The sequence below is a fragment of the Podarcis pityusensis genome (genome assembly GCF_964106645.2).
Source record: "Podarcis pityusensis genome assembly, chromosome: 3".
NCBI classification, from domain to species: Eukaryota; Metazoa; Chordata; class Lepidosauria; order Squamata; family Lacertidae; genus Podarcis; species Podarcis pityusensis.
Window position 1 is genome coordinate 13,197,704 of NC_138026.1, and position 24,329 is coordinate 13,222,032.

The 24,329-nt window shown below is 46.5% G+C and overlaps 1 protein-coding gene across 1 annotated transcript in view; it reads right to left on the reverse strand.

Moving 5' to 3' along the window:
* The window catches only part of JAG1 (jagged canonical Notch ligand 1), a 69,210-nt gene that overhangs the window by 39,722 nt on the left and 5,159 nt on the right, over nt 1-24,329 (reverse strand). The window contains exon 3 of the mRNA XM_080998980.1: nt 10,132-10,183. Within this exon, the coding sequence (XP_080855106.1) occupies nt 10,132-10,183 (52 nt within the window). The remainder of the gene's footprint in view (nt 1-10,131; nt 10,184-24,329) is intronic.

A 24,329-nucleotide genomic window follows, 5' to 3' on the forward strand; every position in this document is an offset into this window, starting at 1 on the left:
GTGGATTTGCCAAGCGCGCCTTCCTCTTAGTACATTTCTCCCTTTCGTCCTGAGTTCGAGAGTCTTCAAAGCCCATGACACCTTTGGTAAAGGCTGTTCTCCAATTGGAGCGCTCTCAGGCCAGTGTTTCCCAGTTGTCAGTGTTTATACTACATTTTTTTAGATTTGCCTTGAGACAGTCTTTAAACCTCTTTTGTTGACCACCAGCATTACGCTTTCCATTCTTGAGTTCGGAATAAAGCAATGCTTTGGAAGACGATAATCAGGCATCTGAAAATGACCAGTCCAACAAAGCTGATGTTGAAGAATCATTGCTTTGACACTGGTGATCTTTGCTTCTTCTGGTACACTGGCATCAGTTCGCCTGTCTTCCCAAGTGATGTGTAAAAATTTTTGGAGACACCATTGATGGTATCTTTCGCGGAGTTGGAGATGGCATTTATAAGTGGTCCATATTTCTCAAGTCTATTTAGCCCTGAACTGTATCCACAGAGGCTGGTTGTGGCTGTCTCATATGGGGTGGGCGATATATTGTCCAAAACCAGTTTGAAGTACATATCGTGATATCGGTTTCATAATTTTTGACCTGGCAATATATTGCGTGCGCCATACAAAAATCTCAACGTGGGTAAAAATGTGAAGTCAGCCACTCAATGCCTCTACATAACTCCATCCTTATTTCAGACATCACAATATATTGTTGTATCAGGGTGTTTGGCTGGTGATATATCGCGATGTCAAAAACCAGGTATTGCCCAGCCCTACTCTAAGATGCCAAGAAATGCTCGCTGTGAAACCTCGAAGCCAGAGCACCAATGCAAAGCCCAAGAGAAAAATGGCTTCTTCACAACCAGAGGAAGGCAAAAGGCAGGAGAGACTGTACTCTGCAACAACAAGAATGCAAAACTCTCTGCTTGCAAATGCCCTGAACTTTGTTCTGATTATTCACCCATCTGCAAGATATCGTTTCACATCTGACTTATAAACGCCCTCAGGCCAACTACAGTAGAAGTGTTGCAAAACCCTATTTGCTCTGGGCAAGATTCATGCTAGAGATTTCCTGCCAGGCAGGTATAAGCTGGAAACACTTTCCCTTCTGAGCCAAGCGGTGACATTGGCACTCCACTTTCAGAAGTTCACCTGGTTTTCAGGTTTTCTCTGCCCCCACCCTCTGCGAAAGCAAGCAGTCGTGTTAAATTACCCCCTCTTTTTTAGTCGTAGTAGCCAGGGCTCAAAATTCTTTTTATCGCTCTGGACAAGGAAGCAAAGATTCCCCTGGAATCTCCTTCAAAGACTCTCTGGTTATAGGACAGCCTTCCAGACTTTTCAAGAAAACCCGAAACAGCTACGCAACAGAACAGCAAAAACCCTAATATTTCACACGTGCCTGGGACCTGGTACATATCTGTGGTATTTCGCTGGCTAGCCCGGCCTCGAGACTTCAATGATCTGACAGCACCTTACAACCTGCTTGACTGCAGACTGAAAATCTATCATAAAACAGCCAAAAGCTGCCTCTGTAGACTAAGGGAGGAGGGAGAAGGGAAATATAAGAGGGGGAAAGCATCCATGCTAGCTTCAACATTGCTTAGGTATTAGTAAGGTGGCAGCAGGGCAGTATCCAAAATATTAAACAAAATGAGGAATGCCCATGAAGTCAAGTTTACCCCCTGACTCAGAAGGACTAGGGCTGTTGTTCTTGTTTACTGCGTTTTCTACTCCATAAGACTGGTGGCTTTCCAGCATCCCAAAGCCAGGATCATTCCCAGCTTCATAGCTGTCAACTTTTCCCTTTGCTTGCGAGGAATCCTATTCGGAATAAGTGAATTTCCTTCTTTAAAAAGGGAAAAGTTGACAGCTATGCCCAGCTTGGCTAGCTGAGAACCTTTCAATAGGACGAGGTTTCAGCAGCAGGACCTGAACCCAGGGCCTTTTAAACGTAAACCACCACAGAGACAACCTCTGTTTCAAGAAGCAGGGCAATAGGGGACAGCAGAGCCTCAAAGTGTCTCTATTTTTCAGGGGCAGCCCCAGATTTACAGAAGCTATCCCAGTTTCCGATATCTCCCGCTTTTCCTTAAAGGTAAAGGGACCCCTGACCATTAGGTCCAGTCGTGACCGACTCTGGGGTTGCGGCGCTCATCTCGCTTTATTGGCCGAGGGAACCGGCATACAGCTTCCAGGTCATGTGGCCAGCATGACCAAGCCGCTTCTGGTGAACCAGAGCAGCACACGGAAACGCCGTTTACCTTCCCACCGGAGTGGTACCTATTTATCTACTTGCACTTTGACGTGCTTTCGAAGTGCTAGGTTGGCAGGAGCAGGGACTGAGCAATGGGAGTTCACCCCGTCGTGGGGATTAGAACCACCGACCTTCTGATCTGCAAGTCTTAGGCTCTGTGGTTTAACCCACAGCACCACCCGCGTCCCTCCCGCTTTTCCTTAGGAGTCCCTATTTTCATCGGAGAAATGTTGGAGGGTATGGGAGAGAAAAAGGTGAATAGACACTATACACCCACTTTTCAAAGAAGGATCGTTGGGGATAGGACACTCTTTTACTTAAGGTACTTCTATGCCAGCCTTCAAAATAAATTCCATCGGTTTACAACAACAACAATATATGAAATCATTTGTCTTGCTTGCCTTCCAGGTTCCAGGGAAAGGATCTGTATGCTGGTGCAAATCACCATGCAAGACATAAATGCTCCCCCCACTCTCAAATTAGTGCCAGTCACAGGCTATTTGCAAACCCAGCATGAAATAAGTACTATGCATTTTCAGCCAGCACCAGCCTTGTGTTCCAGCTCCTGCTGTCAACCAAAGGCCACGGCTGCCTCTTTTGGGGTAGGGCCAGAGAGCCCCCATGTTCCTGCATTCAATCCTTGCCATCTCCCGGTAGCACAGGGAGAATCCCTTGTCTGAACCGGAGAGATGCTTCCAGCCAGTGCTGACAATACTGATCTAGGCAGAACCAATGGCCTGACTCAGCATTCTCATTAGCAAAGGTAAAAAGGTAAAGGACCCCTGGATGATTAAGCCCAATCAAAGGCGACTATGGGGTTGTGGCGCGCATCTCGCTTTCAGGCTAAGGGAGCCGGCGTTTGTCCACAGACAGCTTTCCGGGTCATGTGGCCAGCATGATTAAACTGCTTCTGGCACAATGGCAGAAACCAGAGTGCACCGAAATGCTGTTTACCTTCCTGCCGCAGTGGTACCTATTGATCTACTTGCACAGGCGTGCTTTCAAACTGCTAGGATGGCAGGAGCTGGGACAGAGCAACGGGAGCTCACTCCATCATGGGGATTCGAACTGCTGACCTTCTGATTGGCAAGCCCAAGAGGCTCAGTGGTTTAGACCACAGCGCCACCCACGTCCACACTCATATGGACCAGTTCACACCGATGCTTCTTCGCACAATTCTCTGTCCAGGGAAAGCTAAGTGGGATCATGCGGCGTCACAGAGAAAAGTGACTCCTGGGATGTGGCATTACTGGCCAGTTATTAGCAACCACACAGGGGGAAGCAGCAACAACAACCACCACCAAGGACACTCTCGTAAGCAGCTTTGGTAGGATTTTCCACATATTCCTCGCTCCCTCTCCCCGCTTGGCAGCGTGCACGAAACCAAAAGGAAATTAGTTCAGAGTTGTACAAACCTGCCATTACCGGGCCGCAAGGATGGAAGGTTAAGGACTGGCAATCCCATGGCGGCAGACAGTGCAAGGAGTCAAGTCAGCCAGCTTGGAGAGAAAGCGATCCTTACAGTTCTCATTGTTCCGCACACAGGAATCATATGATTTGAATCAAGGGGGAAAAAAGGAGGAACTGCAGCAATTAGGAACTGAATGAAGGGGGCGGGGGAAGGATTTACATTCCCAGGAACACGCTTTTGGCTTCACTTTGCAAACCCTGCATAGCCTGTGTAAGAATCACAGAAACCACAGTAAGACTTGCACGGTAAATTTCAGCTCCACTGTGCTGGAAGACTGGGTGTTAACAGGGAGCAAGTTCGTGCAACTCAGTGCAGTGTGGTACACTGGTTAGAGCCGAGAGACCAGGATTCAAAATCCCTATTCAGCCAGGAAACTCACTAGGTGGCCTTGGACCAGGCGTAGCCCATCGGCCTAAAACCTACTTCACAGGGTTGCAGGGAAGGTAAATGGGGAGAAAAACGACGTGTGCTACTTTGGAGGGAAGGTGGATATAAATAAATCCAATATATGAATGAACAAACTAGGTGAGTCGTGTCAGGCTGTTAGGAGGAGCTACTGGCGAACTGGCGGGGGTGAGGGGAGGGAGCCCGAACAAGATAATGCAGTTAATGTGACCGGCTGCCACTGTGGAGGAGGTGAAACACAGGAAGCCAATTTAGATAATACACAGAGTCACAATCATTGGTCCAACGTAGCCTGATATCGCCTCCCCTGGAAGGCAGCAGCTCTTTCAGGCCTCAGAGAGCAGCTTTCTCCAGGCTGGCTATTCAAGGTCCTTCAAAATATCCCTGTGGATGCTACAGATTGAACCTGGATCATTCGGCAAGCTAAGCAAATGCTCCAACACAGCCCCCTTCCAGCACTCGAAAAACTCTTCGGTGGTCAATTTGTTTTGTTTTTTAAAAAAGCTGTCCTGGGACTCTGGTAGCTTAGAAGCTCCTTCCCCTTATAGTATGCATGTGTAAGTTTGAAGAATACAGTGGTACCTCAGGTTAAGAACTTAATTCGTTCTGGAGGTCCGTTCTTAACCTGAAACTGTTCTTAACCTGAGGTACCACTTTAGCTAATGGGGCATCCCGATGCCGCCACGCCACCACTGTGTGATTTCTGTTCTCATCCTGAAGCAAAGTTCTTAACCTGAGGTACTATTTCTGGGTTAGCGGAGTCTGTAACCTGAAGCATCTGTAACCTGAAGCGTCTGTAACCCGAGGTACCACTGTAGTCTCTCAGTTGTGAAATGGGTACCGTATTTTTTGCTCTATAAGAAGCACCCGGCCAGAAGACACACCTAGTTTTTAGAGGAGGAAAACAAGAAACAAGAAAGCAACGCAAAGCCCCTTGAGTGAAGAGGGAGGAGCGCTCCCACTGCACTCAAGAGACTTTCCGTGGCTATCCCCGAAGCCAGAAGAGCAAGAGGGATCGCTGTGCACTGTACCCTCACAACAGGTTTCAGATATGCGGGTCTGCACACACCTGCGTCTAACATGCTGCCAAAGCTCAATACGGCACTCGACTGCATCACAACATTCCTGTTCTTCCAAGCACACACCTCAAGATGGAGAACAAACGTACCGACTCCTGAAAGTTCTGCTCTTACAGAGGACAAACCAATGCATCACACTAAAAACCTACAAATCTTCAGGATATAGTGCCTTGACTTCAATTTATGGAGAAATCCTGACAACACATTTTCCCCTATGCTACAGAATCAGAAGGCAGAACAAGAGAGCTTGGAGTTATTTCTTCAGACGAGTCCCATCTTCAGAATGGCTTGTCAGACATAGCAGCAACAAGTAAAACACTGGAGGAAGTTCTCTGGTCATGCTGCTTACCAGCAGACGACCAATGACCACTGCCCTGATCAGCTAAGAACAGCTGCCAAGGGCCAGAGGAGGTGGCGCTGATGATGATGCCAAAAGATAGCATCAGGAAAGGCAAGACTTCAACCAAACTTTGCGAGCACATCCAGCAGTTTCTGCTTGAAGACGAAGGCCAGAAAGCATCTGAAGAAAGCCCTCCCAAGCTCTCATCCATTAATGGTTATTTATTATTGCCTCACTTCAGCCCCCAAACCGATAAACACACATATTTGTGTACCGTTCTTAACAGGGTGGTCCACCCTACGTCCGGTTACGTTCTCTTTTTTCTTTATAATTTAGCTTTTCAGATTGTAGAAATTTACAATCCATTATCCAACCACCTACATGAAAAGAGAATTCCAAGGAATCTCTTGAACTTCCCTCCTCTCTTTTGTGGGTCCTTATATTAACCTTTTCCTCCTGTATCTTTTCTATTAATCCAAATCTTTTAAATCTCCATTATACCCAAAATTCAACATTGAACTACAAGTCTTAGTCCAATCCTACTAATGATTTTAATTGTTTACAATGCTTTTTAAGGGAAATTATGCATTTCCCCCATTCCTTATTAAAATTTTGGTCATCCCAGTTTCTTATTCTTCTGGTTGTTTTTGCCAATTCGGCATAGTCCATCAACTTAATCTGCCATTCTTCTCTTCTTCTTTCCATCTCTGGGCCACTGACATCTGAGCAGCAGTGGTCCAGTTACGTTCTCAAAGGACAAGGATGGCACAGCTGAAAACCACAGCAATGGCACACAGAGATGCATTCTCGTTGGCTAACCCAGCAATAACAGATCTTTCTGGCCTTTTTGAATAAGAGGGCATCTTTGCTTGGGGACGGCTGTCGACTCCATGCCTGCGTGAGGGCTTCCCGGAAGTAACTGGCCGGATGCTGCTGTAAACAGGATGCAAGACTAGACAGACAGGCTACATGGAGAGTTTGCAGCTCTTCGGATATTACTGGACTCCAGTTCTGAACAGCCCCAGGCAACATGGCCCATGGTCAGGTAAAATAGGCATTGTTGTTCCATAACATCTGGGAGGGCCACAGGACCCCCATCCTCAAGACACACCCTTAACTATTTCCAGCTGTTCCTTTGGTTTGATTTGGTTTAGGAGACTGGTGTTCACCATCTCACCTGGAATAGCTCAGTCAGTAGAGCATGAGGCTCTTAATCACAGGGCCATGGGTTCAAGCCTCAAGTTGGGGAAAAGATTCCTACATTGCAGGGGGTTGAACTAAATGACTCTTGTGGTCCCTTCCTACAACCCTACAGTTCTGCGATTCTTTAACTAGCCAAGTTTGAGGTTTGCAATTAAAAAAAAAAAAAGGTTATCCAAGTTAATCACTTTCAGGAAGGGGCAAAGCACTCATTGCAAATCAGAGCACACTAGGCATCTGTAAAATGCTCTAGAAATTGAACTATCTTATTATTATTATTTTTTTAAAAGAGCAAAAAGCAGGAAATTTGTACTCTATTCACCAGCAAGTTCTGGTAAATGTTTGCCAGTAGTAAATAAGAGACAAAAAAAGAGAGGAGGCGTTCTTCATTGTAAGGGATCTCTAGTGTGATCCCTTTAAAATATACAATGCTCAATCTATTGCAAGTTTAAATTGCAAACATATGCAGGGCCACATCTGAACTGGGTCAAACATTTCTGGTTCAGAAAATGCATTTTGACATTTTGGTTGGAGGACATCTTTTGCCTCCAGAATGTTAAGGCAAAATAAAGGGCTCATTGTGAAGCTTTGGAAATTTCGGTTTCATGAAATAAAGATGAGATCTATTCAAAGGAGAGATAGTAAAGGCTCTGAATGAAAAGGACTGGGATCCTCCGGCAAACAACAGCGTCTTTCAAACGCAGGCATTTCCTCACAGGGGTCAATGCAGAAACACCTGTAAAAGATTTCTCCTGTTTTCCATTTGAGGTTAACATAAGCATGTATATCTGTGTGCAATCCATCATCCAATGTCACCAGTGTCCATTGTAAGATGCACTTCATTCTGGAACCAAAGTGTTTGGGTGACTCTTTTTGCAGTACCATAACAACGTCTTTTATTTTGTTTTTATCTTTATGGCGATACCTTAATAAGCTGCCTCTAACAAGACCCATTTGGACAGGTGCTGTTAAGACAGCTTTCCCTGGAAGATAATTTTGCACAATGATTTGGGGAAGAGAATGACCAAGATTGCATGGATAGGAGAGAAGAGTTTTACAATGAGCACATCATTTGAGTTTTCTTCCCTATAAAATGATTCACATCTGCGATATGTGAATAGTAGCAACACCAGATTTACAGGATTCTCTTAAAGTCAAGCACAATTACTCTAAGCACTTCATATATGTTAGGAAAACTATTCTGTGCAATTGAAGTACGTATATTGGCCATGTCACTTGGCCTGCCTGTATCCTAGCCGTGGAGCCATTTTTGTATGCAAAGCCTGAAAAAGTTGGGATACTTTTAGCCTTGACAGGGGAAACCCAAGTAGAACCTTCCGCCCAACTTGGTGCAAACAGTCATGACAGATAATACCGTTGAATATTTATGGTTTAAGAAGGGCAACAGCAAGACTGAGAAAACTGTCAACTTCTGAGCATAGGCCAGGATGCAAATAGCAAGCAGCCTTTTAAGACGCCAGGCAGTTGCAGTGTCAGCAGTAAGAGATGAGGCTGGGGCACATCTGGAGAAAGTACCGCAAGCTCTCATTTACCTCTGAAAAGCAAGGGCAGCTACAGATGCAACCAATACAGTGGTACCTCGGAAGTCGAACAGAATGCGTTCCGGAAGTCCGTCCGACTTCCAAAACATTTGGAAACCAAGGCGCAGCTTCCAATTGGTTGAAGGAAGCTCCTGCAGCCAATCAGAAGTTCAGTTTCCAAAGAATGTTCGCAAACCAGAACACTCACTTCTGGGTTGGTTTGTGGCGTTCAGGAGCCAAAACATTCAACTCACAAGGGATCCAAAGTATCTCTATGGGAAAAGGGATCTAATCAAACGCCCATTAAGCAACAAGTTTCGATGGCAGTTTAGCCAAACCCATCTCGACACGGTGCCATTCCCACTGTCCGTTTCTTTCGCTACATGGGAATCACGCAACGTTTGTGATTGGGGTATGCTTTGGGAGCCGCCAAAAGGTCATCTGTAAATTGGTGCTCGCACAACAAAACTGCATGAAGGGGCTGTAGGATGTTTGTGAAGCACATGGGTCGCAAACATAGGGTGAATGTGAGTGCGAATCCAGCAAGATCTGGGGGGCACTAGTTTGAATGCCCCTTGAGTCATGGAAAAGGGACAGCAGAGACAACCACATGAACCAAATTTTAAAGCTTTACTTAAAGATGAAAAGGATTCTGCAGAATGGTTTCTTTGAATCAGCGTTTTTATAAAGCACACTTGTTTGTGAGAAATTCTGAATCGACTGCACCTACGAGTCCACTGCAAAACCTGTTTATTTCCACACAATTTTGCAGCCTTCTGAGAAATGGCAGGGCGGACTGCTCGTAATCTCATGCACAGAAATGACTGAAGTAGTGCCATTGTTGCTGATGTCAAACTGAGATGTTGTTGGAAGACTACCCTGGCCTCTCTGGAGGCTGAATAGCATTGTTTCCAGTCACCTTTACCACAACACACCAAAGAACTTCCACTTGCATGGAGATCTGTGGATTTCAGCTCGACTTGGAAGCACAGAACACTTGCGATTTTCTGGGGGACATTCCCCGCCATCATCCTAATACCCACTACTGGCAATGCACCAACCGACCCATGGTCTACTGGTGGATTCTAACAGAGCATTGAGATTGCTTCTCCAAACAGATGGGTCTTTTCAGCTCAGAGGCTCAGGCAGCTGCCATTTTACTGGGCAACCCTCGCTGTGTACAGATCATCTCAAGTGAAGCTCACCCTGGAATTAGAGGAATTTAAGTTTGTCTTCTACGGTTTGCCAATCAGAAGTTCGGTGGTTCGAATCCCCGCAACGGGGTGAGCTCCCATCACTCGGTCCCTGCTCCTGCCAACCTAGCAGTTCGAAAGCACGTCAAAGTGCAAGTAGATAAATAGGTACCACTCTGGCGGGAAGGCAAACAGCGTTTCCGTGCGCTGCTCTGGTTCGCCAGAAGCGGCTTAGTCATGCTGGCCACATGACCTGGAAGCTATACGCCGGCTCCCTCGGCCAATAAAGCGAGATGAGCACGACAACCCCCGAGTCATCTGTGACTGGACTTAATGGTCAGGGGTCCCTTTACCTTTTTAAGCTTGTCTCCTGCATGGAATTCAGGCTGAAACAGACAAGCTCCACACCAGGCCCCAACCTGGAACTGTCTAGATGTTTTGAACTACAAAACGCCAGGAGGCTCCCACGTCTGAGGGGGCTAGTTCATACCCTTCCATTTGCCCCTTCCCATAAAGGAACAGTGCATACTTCTTCCGACCCAGAATCTCTGCAAAGATCCAGCCCATTCCTCTATTTAAGCTGTCCTTGCTGCTTGCTTTTAGACAGCTCGGTGGCAAACGGAGGAGACACACACAAAAAAAGGCCATGTGCATACTTACTAACACTGTCGTTACTGTAATCCCAGGCTTCAACGAGCAACGTGTAGGATCTCTGTAAAGACAGAAAAAGACACCATGTTAGTATCAAAAAATAGAAATAGTGGTAATGAGGCTTAGTGGAGCCACTGCCATCTTTTTATTAGAGCGTGCTTTGGAGAAATGACTCTGCACGCATTTTCCTGACAATCATGTGCTCCTCTAAACATAAATAGGCAATAGATTACAGCCGAGACAAATGTGATCCTCTTGCAGCTGCTTAAACTACCTTATCCAGTCTGACTAAGCTACCTTATCCAGACTGACTCGAGCAATTTAAGGTGAAAGGTCTCTTTATCTTTGTCATCGCTAATGCATCTCACATTCTTAACCAGGAAGTTCTGCATCCACCGTTTGAGGCCTTGCACAGCTGAGATGTCGCTGTGGTTTCTTAAGCACGCTGTAAAGGAAGGAAAGTGGCCCCCAAAGGAGGAGGATTTATTTTTTTAAAAAAGGGGGGGTTTAAACCTTTTTTTTTTTTTTTTTTTTTTGCAAGATCCCAACATTTCCCCATTCTGCATGCCCCAAACCAGGTTGCTAAGGATTGTAACTGTCAAGGTTCAGAACCGTAATCTCTAGAGACTCTGCTTTTCAGCACCTCTTTGAACGCTTTGTCTGTGGCAAAGCCATCGCTGCTCCCACAAGTATCAGGTAACTAAAGGAAAGGACGGGTGAATCTAGGAAGGGAAGGGAGGAGGAGGGAGAGAACTGCATAAAGCAGTCTTAAAAAGAAAAAGGAAAGGGGTGGGGGACTTCACAACCCAACCCTAAACCTCTTTGGAGTAAGAGGGAAGAAATAAAAAGGCTAACTGCCACCTGTGCACTTGGGATGTACACAAGCCAAACATTCAGGCAAGAAGGATGCTAACTAAACCAAAGCACCTTTTATCCCTAGCCTTGAGCAGAGAAAGAGAAAGAAATCTTCAAGAGTTAATCACACTTTCTTCATGTGTCCCTCCTCCTTCCATCCCACAAGTTCAGAAAACTTCATTTAAAAGTGTGGCATGGGGAGGGGCAAGGAGGAGGAAGGAGACACAGACACCAACCCACGATAATTCAGGGACAGGGATGTTTTCTACGAAGCCTACCATCAAATGCTACAAGTCTTAAGTGATGTATTTTACAAGACGGCAAGCTACAACATGCTGTAAAATGTTGGTGAGAATTGTGGGACACGCAGGTGTACGATGCCAAGGCAGCCCCTGGTTCATCTTTCTGCACATTAAAATGTAACCGGTGTGTGGCGCTTTCAGTCACTATCCTTCCCCTGACACATCTGGAGTGGTCGTCTGTGTTTTAAATGGTCTTTTTAAAAAGAAAAAAGAAAGAAAAGGAGAGAGAGAGAGAAATACCAAGAGTCCTGTAGTCATGCAAAGATTGAAGTTGTTGTGGTTGGAAAATCTGAAGTTTTTACAATGACCACAAGGGATAGAAATTTAGACACACACACAATGAACAAGCTTGGTTTCTCAGCCGGACAATTCCACAAGCCTACACATTGGGAGTGTGCCAAAATATTCCGGTGACCAGGTGTCAGTGTTCAGTCACCTTAGCTTCGTGGGACGTGGGCGAAAGGGAAATTACACTTAAGACTCTAACTCAGGCAGCAGAAAAGAAAGTTGTGACTCATAAGCTTAAAGTTTGCCTTTTGACTAATGACATTGTTAGCACTGGCTATCAATCCATTTGCAAGGGTGGCGAGAAGGGAATTAGGTTTTTTGCAGAGACAAACAGCTTCCCTGAAAGAAAAGTAAACAACTGCAAGGTGTAAGGCATAACGCTGACTTTAAAAAAAAGAGAGAGAGAGAGCGAAAAGAATTCAAAAGCAAATTCATTTCTCACGACTTAGCTCAGCATGCAGCCTCTGAATGGGGGGGGGGGGGGGAGGGGAGTCTAGCTTGCTTTTTAAATAGACAGTGTTGGATTGCAGCCTAAATATGTTTCATATTGAAAGCAGACGAGGATTCCATTTCGTTCACTGATAACTGTGGGAAAATGCTTGGAAAAGTAAGCAAAAGTTGGGCAAGTAGAGACATGTGCCCCATCTTGCAATGAGTGGCCAAACTTTTTTTATTATCGTTATTTATTATTGCATTCATATTTCATTAGCGCTGCGTACTGTACAGGCATTTCTCCCTGCGCAACATACAGACGTTTTTTAAAGCACACACTTGAGGACCCTCCTTCCATCAAGTGTACACACACACACAGAGAGAGAGAGAGAGAGCACAAGATGCCAGAGCCAGAACATAAATATACATTCAGCTCAACTTGGAGGCAGTTCTATCTGTCAAGGCAGCCTTCCGCCTTGGATTAATTGCAGCAACACTCCTCCTGAGTCAATGCACAGAGCCAAAACATGTTAGAGCAAGTTGGAAGCATACCACACCAAAAAACAAAGAGCCAATTATGGTCACTCCTGCTACCTTCAGTTAAGAGGATGTTTTCACTGCAGCCTTGCATAATCGTTTGGGAAGATGTTCTGTTTTAAGGCATAGCAACAGTTCCTGCTCATTCTTAGTATTGTTTACTGGCCTGCCCCACCCCGGGCAGATGGGGAGGGAGGAAAAGCAGAATATTTTTGCTGAAAGTGCTACTGTTACTTCATACCTGGCGTTGCCACATTCCAATACGGCCCTTTGCAAATTTGTTTTGGGGTGGTTGTTTTTTTTTTGTTTGTTTTGAAATAAAACAACCAGCCGACAAACACACACTCAAGAAAGTCATTTTTTGCACTGAAACAGAGTCTCAAGACACCTCAAAGGTCTGCCAAATTTGTGGCATTTGTGAACCATGGTCTACTTCACTAGACAACAACACTAATCACTTCTACTCTAGCAGTGAGTGTCCACCCTCAACGATATCGGGAAAGGTCCGATAGTCATTAATTTCAGCTCAAATTAAGAGTGTGTCCACTCAGAAACTTGTAGCAGTAAGCAAAAGAGTGAAAAAAACAATTCTTCACACAGCAAGTTCTCCTGTTCTTGTAGACCAGTCCCTTCCACAATTCAAAGAGATACCCAATTTGCGTTTTGGGTTCTGTTCCTGTTAGGAACTGGGGGGGGGGGGATTTTGCTAGCACCCAAATACAACCTCCTTGCTTTCAAAGCCATGCACCTCAGAGATGGTAGAGGGTTAAGAGGTGTACATCAATCCCCACTCTAGAGATCAGCAATTAAGATAGCCGAGGAATGCATGCATACGGCACAGAGGCTTAATTTTTCCCATGCCATGTCTGACCCTTGCACATCTTTGAATAAATACACCAGTCAGGCACAAGAATTCCACATCCTGAATCTTATCCCATCAAACCAAGCTACTAGGCAACGAGTCGACACTGAGCTAGGAGACAGAGGGACACCCAATTAGCTAGTAAAACTGGGAACCAGAAGGCAGGAGGCTAATGAAAGAATCTAAGAGGGCTCAACAAAAGAAAACAGCCTACCTTGAAGTTTAGGTTATGGGAACATTTTACTGCGGGAGACCAGACCTCTGTGCTTTGCCCGGCACCAAAAATGCACATGTGTCATGTCATCGAACTTGATGCACAATGAAGACCAGGGATGGGGAGCAGGTGACTCTTCAGAATCTTATGGACCATAAGCCATATTACCCCTGACCGCTGGCCACGAAGCAACCATCAGTGTTCAAAATTAGCCAGGCGCCAGGCGCATTTGGCATCCAGCTATCAACTGGTGTGACCAAGTGAAGCTGCTTGGGTGCCACCTGACATTTCCACCACCTGGAGGTGCACACCTAGGGATCATTGGATCTGGACTGTTTTCACACACTAATACCCCATCCTGCAGAATTCTACCAGTTATATTTTATCTGCACAATCGGAATGAATTTCCGGAACCAAATTGCTTTTTCTGTGCAACCTGAGTAGCAGTCACCCATTCAGAAAAAGAGGTCAGAATAGGCCTATCTAGATCTAGATCTAGATCTAGATCTAGATCTCCCACTTGATCCTGGAACAGTATACACACACACACACACGGACTGTTCCAAGTGGCTTTTCTTCTTTAAGTTCTCAGAGCTCTTAACCGAGCTCAAGGTTGTCATCTGAACCAGCAATCAATCACAGTCAGGCGATCTTTGGAAAAATAAGACTTTGGAGCTGACTTACCCAAAAAATGACCACTAGATACAGTGGTACCTCGGGTTAAGTACTTAATTCGTTCCAGAAGTCCATTCTTAACCTGAAACTGTTCTTAACCTGAAGCACCACTTTAGCTAATGGGCCCTCCTGCTGCTGCCGCGCCGCCGGAGCACAATTTCTGTTCTTATCCTGAAGCAAAGTTCTTAACCTGAAGCACTATTTCTGGGTTAGCGGAGTCTGTAACCCGAAGCGTATGTAACCTGAAGACTATGTAACCCGAGGTACCACTGTATTCCATTTTGGGGACTGTGCCCTTGGGCTAAGAAGCCATTTGGCCCCTAGCTTTTATACCCAAGTTTCTAACACTAGCAACAACCCCTGTGGCATCAGGGAGTTCATGCAATGGATGGTTACATCTGCACCGGTTTGTTTTTGCATGCTGCAAAACCATGGGTGGGGAACTTGCTTTTCTATCTGATTAAATTTAATTATGTACCCCGTCTTTCCGACAACGACCTTCGAGTTCAAAGCAGCTCACCATCATGTGGCCCTCCTGGTGTTACTGGGCAACATCTCCCATCATCCCTGACCATTGGTCATGCTGGCTGGGGCTGACCAGAGTCCAACAACCCCCAGAGGGCCACAAGTGCCCCTATCCTTTCACTGACTGTGCGTGAACAGGGTGCCCATGTATATCTTGATATGACAATCCCAAAAGATATGCCAACCTCTGTCTAAGCTGCACCACTTTAGGCTGCAAATGGTCAAAAGAACCACCAACAAAAATAACTTCCACATAGCAGACTAGATCTCGGAGAATCCTTCTCTCCAACTTGTTGCTTTCCATGTGGAGCTCATACACATGAGCATGGATGGAGCAACCCAGTCAGAGCCAGGCGACCACCTCAGGCTGCAGGATCCACAGGGCAGCAGATCCCAGATATGCAATCTGGGCGCCAAAAGGCTCCTTAAACCAGAGTTAGGTAAAGGTAAAGGGTAAAGGGACCCCTGACCATTAGGTCCAGTTGTGGCCGACTCTGGCCAAGGGAGCCAGTGTACAGCTTCCGGGTCATGTGGCCAGCATGACTAAGCCACTTCTGGCGAACCAGAGCAGTGCATGGAAAGGCCGTTTACCTTCCCACTGGAGCGGTAGCTATTTATCTACTTGCACTTTGACGTGCTTTTGAACTGCTAGGTTGGCAAGAGCAGGGACCGAGCAATGGGTGCTCACCCCATCGCGGGGATTCGAACCGCCGACCTTCTGATCGGCAAGCCCTAGGCTCTGTGGTTTAACCCACAGCGCCACCCGCGTCCCTAAACCAGAGTTACAGTCGCCAAAGCAGAAAGCCTAGTTGCCATTTTGGGCCAGACGGCTCAAAAGTCGCATTTTTCGAATATGACATTCTGTTTCCCGAAATTCATCCCAACTGTGCAGATAAAATACAACGGACAGAACTTTACAGGAAGCGTAGCTTGTGTGTGAAAACAGGCCAAATCCCAGGATCCTCAGGCAAAGACCTTGAGATGGTGAAGACATCAGGTACCATCCTGACAGCTGAGCATCTTCACTTGGTCGCAAGAGCCAGATGCAAAATGCGCCTGGCGAATTTCCAACGCTGGGAGGGTGTGTGTGTTGCATATGAGCTCACACCAGTAGCAGAGACGGAGCAACCTAGTCAGAGCCAAGAGCTGCTGCCTTCGCACACATATTGGTTAAGGAACGGGTGACAAAATCTGTTGAGGGCCCCCAGGGACCTGTTTCTCCAATCCTCTCTGCATCCCTTTCATGGCAGGGCAGGTTTACCTGGATCAAGATGCAACGCCGCCCTTCTTTGCTACGATAACGGATCATGAGGCAGGTAGCACCGTGCTCTCCTTGCAACACTGCCTGCTTCTGCCACAACCCTGCCAAACCACCACCAGCACCAGACCACATCACCGCAGCCCCATATCACCAGCAGACCTGGCCCTGTGTCACTAATTCAAAATGTGTTGCAAAATGTGTTTGCTAGGACAAGATGCGCAGAAAAAGGCATTGGTGAAAATCACAGAAGAAGCTGCACTTCTGTTGCTGTTTACTATTGGGTTCCAATGGATTGCTGAATATTGCTTTATTTAAGTTGTTTATTTTAAAGTTATTGTGACTTTTTATGTAGGATCTGATTCTTACTATTAATGATTATTATTGTTGTTGTTGTTGGAAGCTGCCCAGAGTGGCAACACAGCCAGATGGACAGGGTAGAAATATTATTATTATTATTATTATTATTATTATTATTATTATTATTATTTCATGCTGGACACAGCAATACAGGGGCAGCACAGGAATGAGAGAGCTAGTCTGTGGCCCTCCATATGTCATTGACTCCAACGCCCAGCAGCCCCAGCCAGGATGGCAAATGAGCTGACATGATGGAACTTGTAGTTTAGAAGAATCTGGAGAAACACGTGTTCCCCATCTCAGATGTAAAAGCTGGCCACAGCAGAGCAGGACTAATGGAGTCCAGCACAAAATTGAAAGAAAAAAACCAACACACTACTGATAAGATCTCCTTTAAAAGAGCAAAGTATGGCTGTTAAAGTGGTAACAGGTTGGGTTTTTTTTAACGACACAATCCTAGTCTCTCCCACACACTGATATCCTCATTGGGTTTTCACGGGCATTGTTGGTAGCTAACCACACACTCCCAGGTGTGGGGAAAAGGAAAGGATTATGCTAAGCATGTGATCAGATTACAGGTGAGAACTTTCAGGCCTCAGGCCAGAAGTGGGGAAGATCTGTGAATCTACAGATCTGCTTGGACTACAACTCCTATAATTCCTGATCACTGGCCATGCCAAACCTAGGCAAACCTAGGCAGAAATTTAAGAGGACTTGCAAATTCTGGCCAAGTGATTGTGGAGGCCTTTCAGAAAAGAGTGCCCCTGGTTCCTGCCCAAAATGTTAGAAACAAAATTAAGTTGGGTACCATTTGAAAACAAAAGACTATATTGATCCACAAATATACCAGTACCCAGTTGCACGAGATTTCACAGCCAATTGAAAGGTTTTAGGACTCCCCACAGTAAACAACCTCAGTGCACCTGCTCAAATCCAAAACCTTCCTTCTCAAGTCATTTTGCAGCGTTCCCCCTTTCCGCAACTGGTAAAGAGATCTCTGTGGCCCAAACTGCATTCCACAAGCCTGGGAAAAGAAAGGATTCGACTCCAACTCTCGCTGACTGTGGTTCGCATTCCCACGCACCTCACCCTTGTTTTGTTTCCCCTCAGCAAAGAGCCAGAATGCCTTACTGTACTTTGTGACTCAGATTTTATCTGAAGGTCCCGAGTTCAAGTCTGGCTCATGCTGGGTGACGCAGCATCAACATGCGGCAAGTCTGGATTTACTAGCTCTCAGCCAGATCGGCTCTCCCACGACTTGGGACCAAGCATTTAAAAGTGCCTCAGAACAATGCATTCTGCTGCAACACTCAATGCAGCAAGAAATCCCTATACAGCTGTACCTTGGTTTTCAAATTTAATCCGTTCTGGGAGTCCGTTTGACTCCTGGAACAGTTCGAAAACCAAGGCAGGGCTTCTGATTGGCTGCAGAAGCATCCCGCAGCCAATCAGGAGCAGCAGAAGCCACACAGGATGTTCGGCTTCCAAAAATCATTTGAAAACTGGAACAATCACTTCCGGGTTTCTATCATTCGGAGCTGAAACATTCAAGTTCAAAGGCATTCAGCTTCCGAGGTTCCCCTGTATTTAAAGGGTATCATATCCCACCTTGCGGGACGCGGGTGGCGCTATGGGTTAAACCACAGAGCCTAGGGCTTGCCGATCAGAAGGTCAGCGGTTCGAATCCCCGTGACGGGGTGAGCTCCCATTGCTTGGTCCCAGCTCCTGCCAACCTAGCAGTTCGAAAGCACGTCAAAGTGTAAGTAGATAAATAGGTACCGCTCAGGCGGGAAGGTAAACAGCGTTTCCGTGCACTGCTCTGGTTCGCCAGAAGCGGCTTAGTTATGCTGGCCACATGACCCGGAAGCTGTATGCCGGCTCCCTCGGCCAATAAAGCGAGATGAGCACCGCAACTCCAGAATCGGTCAAGACTGGACCTAATGGTCAGGGGTCCCTTTACCTTTTTATCCCACCTTGCAGCCTTCCTAGTTCTCCTCGTTCTCTTCAACCTCCTCTCCAGCTTGCCAAACTCCAGCTCCCATCAGACAACAACCAGCATGACTACCCCCAAAGAATCCTAGAAAGTAGTTCGTTATGGGTTTGCTACGGATGCCGAGAGTTGTAAGGAGACCCCCATTCCCTTCACGGACCGAGAATTCCTATAGGGATTTAAGAATCGATCTCTCTTCTGCAGGGAGTGCTGGGAACCACAGCTCTGCAAGGAGAATAGGGGTCTCCTGACAGACCTCAGCCCCCTTAGAAAGCAACAGTTCCCAGGATGCTTTGGGGCAAGTCTTGACCATTTATGGCGCGGTCATATTTTGAAGGTATTGTGCAGATGGGACCCTGAATAACCAGCTAAAGCAATCCGCAATCCGGAGCGCACTCCCCAAAACCGCTTTCCAGTGGAGACAACATTTTGCACTCTTTAAATTGGGCTTCTTGACCAAAAAAAGAGTGCAGGAGGGCTTTGTTGTTGTTGTTTTAGAGCACAAGTGTGTCATATGCAAACACATGTCCGCTTCTGTGCACCAGGCCCCCTCTCCCCCAACCTTGGGAGAAGGAGCAAGGTCAGGCATGATGACCACTTCTTCTCCTCCTGGTCCCACCTCTGGACCAAGCCAGGTATCACTTTAACAGCTCGGCTGCTAACCACGTCCATTTCTCTTTTTTTAATTACATACCAGGCATTCGTGGGGAGGGGGCATTTCCGCAAGGCCACACCACTTCCTTCCCCAGCCACAACCTCGATGATCCTCCCCTATAAGGCTGAGATCACAGATGGGGAATCTTCTGGGCGTTGCTGGAGTACAAGAACTCCCATCACAACAGACCCCTGGCCATGCTGGCTTGTACTGATGGAAAATGGAGTCCAACAACCTGGACAGAGTGAGGGAGGGGCACAGATTTCCGACCCCTAAGGAAAAAGTCTCCCATTGGGCCAATGAGAACTTCAACCCCATCCCAAGCTTCATAGAAGTGCTCTCTCTCTGTGTATGTTGGGATCAGGGCTGAAGACCTCCTAATTCAGTGTAGCCCCAATTAAAATGGGGTGGTGGGGGCGCTGTGCCCCATATTTAATTTAAAAAAACAAACCAACCCTATGCGGTTAGAAACCATGCTACTGATATCCAGTTTGGACCTCTATTCTGAGAGAGAACATTGAGGGAGACCCAAAGCCCAGATGGAATCTTAAAGGGCCAAAAATGGATGTGCCCAAACTCCTTGGGTGGAAACAAGCTACCCATAGGTTGACTACCGTTACAAGGTTTTTGTTTGAGGGCATCTTGCATACCTGCTCTCACAAGGCGGAAGGAAGTAGGAGAGTCATGTGCAGAAGCCCATTCCCTGACAAGGACAATACAGAGCAGAGCACCTCTTTTGACCTTGAACGCATCTCCAGCAAAGGACAAGCCGAAAGGGTTAACTGCGGTCCTAGCCAATCCTTCTGCTTCATGCCTATAGTTAGGGCCGTGTGCCAAATCACAAGAGTATTCGTTTCCTCGTTTGGGGACAGAAAAGCGAGCCAGTGAGTTGAAACCTGTTGCGCTACTGCCCCACGTGGAGGACTACTTGAACATAATAACCTGGTAAAGACAGAGGGAAAAGAAGCTCTGAAGGCTTTCTTTCCTGCACCCACAACCCCCTGTTTCAGCACCTACAAGGATCAGAAGATCCCAAAGGAAATCTGGCTGCAGGGCAGCTTCAGATTCTCAACCCATTGCCCTCAACCCAGAGCAGCCTGTGTTCGGACCAGTTCTCGCTCAGCTTCACATAGTGCCAAGGTGAAGACATTTGGTTAAAACACAGTGCGGATGGCAATCCTCCAGGTCCCTCGGGCCTGGAGAACAAGGAGGGAAAGCACACAAACTGCTGAACACTTTGCCCCATGGCATTACAGAACTGCCGAGTTGGAAGGGGCCCCGAAGGTCATCGAGCCCAACCCCCTGCAATGCATGTTCATTCCCAGATCACATGACACCCACCAAGAGGGGCAAGTACACAGAACTTGAGGAATTGCACCGCCAAGGCAGCAACTGGGGATAAGGAAGGAACACAGGCAAGACCTACAAAGGCCTTTGGAGGGGGGAAAGCAATACAGTAGTACCTTGGTTCTCAAACGCTGAAAACCCGGAAGTGTTCCGGTTTCTGAACGATTCTCGGAAGCCAAACGTCTGATGCGGCTGTTGGCTATTGTTTCCGGGGCGCCTGCACCAATCAGAAGCTGTGCCTTGGTTTTCGAGCATTTCGGAAGCCAAATGGACTTCCGGAAGGGATTAAGTTTGGTGCTTTTGTTTTTGCTGTTTATTTTATGGTTTTTGTTTCTGAGGCTTTTTTTTGTTCATTTGTTTTTGTGACTGTGGAACCCAGTTCAGCTACTAATTGATTGATTGTGTGACTGCGGAAATGGATAAAAGCCCCCCATCCAAACAATGACTATCATCAATGCAGGTAAGAAAAAAAATTAATTTTTATCATCTACAATACTATCTTATTCATTTAATAGTGCAGTACATTGATTATTAGGGACGTGGGTGGCGCTGTGGGTTAAACCACAGAGCCTAGGACTTGCTGATCAAAGATTGGTGGTTCGAATCCCCGTGACGGGGTGAGCTCCCGTTGCTCAGTCCCTGCTCCTGCCAACCTAGCAGTTCGAAAGCACGTCAAAGTGTAAGTAGATAACTAGGTACCGCTCAGGCGGGAAGGTAAACAGCGTTTCCGTGCACTGCTCTGGTTCGCCAGAAGCGGCTTAGTTATGCTTGCCACATGACCCGGAAGCTGTATGCCGGCTCCCTCGGCCAATAAAGCGAGATGAGCACCGCAACTCCAGAGTCGGTCAAGACTGGACCTAATGGTCAGGGGTCTCCAGCTTGCCAAACTCCAGCTCCCATCAGACAACAACCAGGGTGAGCTCTTGTTGCTTGGTCCCTGCTCCTGCCAACCTAGCAGTTCGAAAGCACATCAAAGTGCAAGTAGATAAATAGGTACCACTCCAGCAGGAAGGTAAACGGTGTTTCCGTGCGCTGCTCTGGTTCGCCAGAGCGGCTTAATCATGCTAGCCACATGACCCGGAAGCTGTACACCGGCTCCCTCGGCCAATAAAGCGAGATGAGCGCCGCAACCCCAGATTCGTCTGCGACTGGACCTAATGGTCAGGGGTCCCTTTACCTTTTTACATTGATTATTGCTTTCATTTTATGGATCAACGGTCTTGTTAGATAGTAAAATTCATATTAAATTGCTGTTTTACGGGTTGTTTTTAAAAGTCTGGAACGGATTACTTTCTATTGGAAAGCGCACCTTGGTTTTGGAACGGACTTCCGGAACGGATTAAGTTTGAGAACCAAGGTACCACTGTATTTAAAGAATGGATCCTTATGGTGCTTCATGTCGTCCAAGGAAGAGGGCAACTTAAGTGTGCCTTTCCCTTTTCCCTTCCCCTTCCCCAACCCCTTGCCCTTAGGACCAAGCACTCACTGAAACCGGAGAAAGAGGATACCACTTTTTCTAAGTATTATTTCTGAGTGCGCATGCTCGCTGCCTCTCAAACCGAGCCGATGAGTGTCCTGGCAAGCCTTCTGGAATAATGACTATCCTGCAAACGCCTGATGTGCTGAAGCAGCCATTGTGCAAAGCAAGTCCATGGTTTGTCCGGGAGCCAAGCTACGCCGAGTCTACTGCTGCTTCCTGTTGCTTGCCTTGTCCCAGCATTATTTTTGGACAGGCCCCATTATGCTCTGTAATCCTGCCTGCTGTCAGGATGGCCACATTATTGTCATTGGTTAATATTAGCCACCACTGCCTCCGTCTGGGTGGTCGGACTACAATTACTCCAATGACCAAACTGGTATGTTTCGAACAAAAAGGAAGAGGGCGGGGTCTTTTTTTTCTGGGGGAAAGGCTTTAATTTTAAGAAGGAATAGGGGCGCCTCGTTTTTAATCAGTTCTTGCAAAGAAGCCCCCAGCTGCAAAGGGGCTCAATAGCCGATCACTGTTAAAAAAAAACCCCCGAAATACCATCTCCCCTTATCCCATTGCCAGACGGCCTTTTCCTCCAGAAGCTTCGCTCCCATCCCCCTCACCGCCCAGAGAAAACGCTGCAAGCAGACCAGGATGTCAGTGGGCAGTTTAAACCCCTCAGCAGCAAGGAGATTACCCGCTATTCTCAGCATTTAGCCTCTCTACCTGTTTAAAGCATCGCTTTTGATAATTAAACGCACCAGTTACAACAAGGTGACAAGGTTAATAGACAGAATACCTAGCAGTCAGTCAAGCAGAGAGTCAGATTTGCACCCAGCAAGCCTGAACAAGACGTGTTTTTTTTTTCCTTCTCCAGACTCATTTACCTGGAGAAGAGCTGAGTAGGAAGGGACAATGTCCCAAATCACTTGAGCCCCTTTAACCATTTCAGGGAACGCTGTGCCCTTCTGGGGCACAGTATTAAGATTCCTGAACTGCAGCTAGGCCTAGTTCTATCCCCAAATACATGTCCCAGCTCCTCGATCCATTCAAGAACGCAGATAAGCACCTTCTTTGGGGAAATAAAAACCTCTGGCATGGCGAGTGTTATCCTGGTCATGGAACAAAGCAGCAAGTCTAAAAATGCATGGCTTTATTTTACTAAGACGGTGAGTCACCACTGGAGCAATCAGGAACGAGAAGATTTATGGGACTTCTGCCTGATCAAACAGAAACGTCCCCTGGAATTGACTCTTTTAAAGTTAACAGAATCACAGCAGTTTATCCAAGAATAAAACACAGCAATTCAAGAAAGTTACTTGGAAGCTGCTCCCAAGCTAAGAGGCGGATCCTATGCAGATGTAGGCATACTTAGGCCGCAATCCTAAACGCACACTTGCAAGGGAGCAAGCCCTACTGAACAAAGTGGAACTTTGCTCCCTATAAGCACGTTTAGGATTGGCACAATTCGGCCCTCTGCTTTTGCTGCGGAAGGATCTGAGAAAGGAGTCAACTTACAAGACTCATATATTCCAATGCAAGCTCATGGCAATGGATGTAAAAATATTGTCACAGTCTGATCACTTGAAGTATATGCACTCAACTTCAGAATACCAGCCTCACCCAATGGGCTGCAACCCAAGGCTGGGAGAATTGGTTACTTTTCAAACACTTAATGCAAACAATTATCTGCTCCACTGTAGTCCCTCTCTCTCTCATTAAAAATACCACACATTTCATGTTCTGTTCCCATGATGCACTCAGTCCTACCAAATGCAAGTTTCCTCTAATTCTTTGTTGTCACAGATTTCACTTTCGGAAAGTTGAAGTCCTCTCACAGGCTCAACGATAATCTGATAGCAGTTTTTCGCCTCCTCGGGTCAGAGACCCTTTGATAGATCCAGACAAAAGGCCTTTGGGGAAGGGCTGTCTACAAAGAAAAGCCTGGCATAACTCAGCAAGATTTTTTTTTGCTTTTCCTCAAGAGCAGATCCTAGAACAAAAGTCAGCCTTAGGAGCTAGCCAGAAAACATCTTTGGAACGGGAGTATGGTTTAGTTGAAGAGCTGGCTGCTGCTGCTGCTGCTAGCACTTTTCCAGCCCAGGGGTGTAAAGCACACAACCAGGAGATTCAAAACTTGTATTAAAACAACAACAACAATTTGCAACAAAGCACTTAAGATATTTTTAGCACCTCAGTAGGCAGCCAATAAACATGACTCATAAATAAACAAATAAAGTGCTTTATATTTGCAAACTGCAAGGTCACCATGTAAACGTGGGGGGTTTTGGAGGGGGGGGTGTCGAATTTTGAATATGCATTGGAAAAAATGCCAGCTCTGACCTATACAATGTTCCCGGCTTGCCTGAACGGGGGGGGGGGGGGGGAATGTCTTACGAAGAGAGAAAACACGAAATTCTCACCGTCCTATTTAATGAA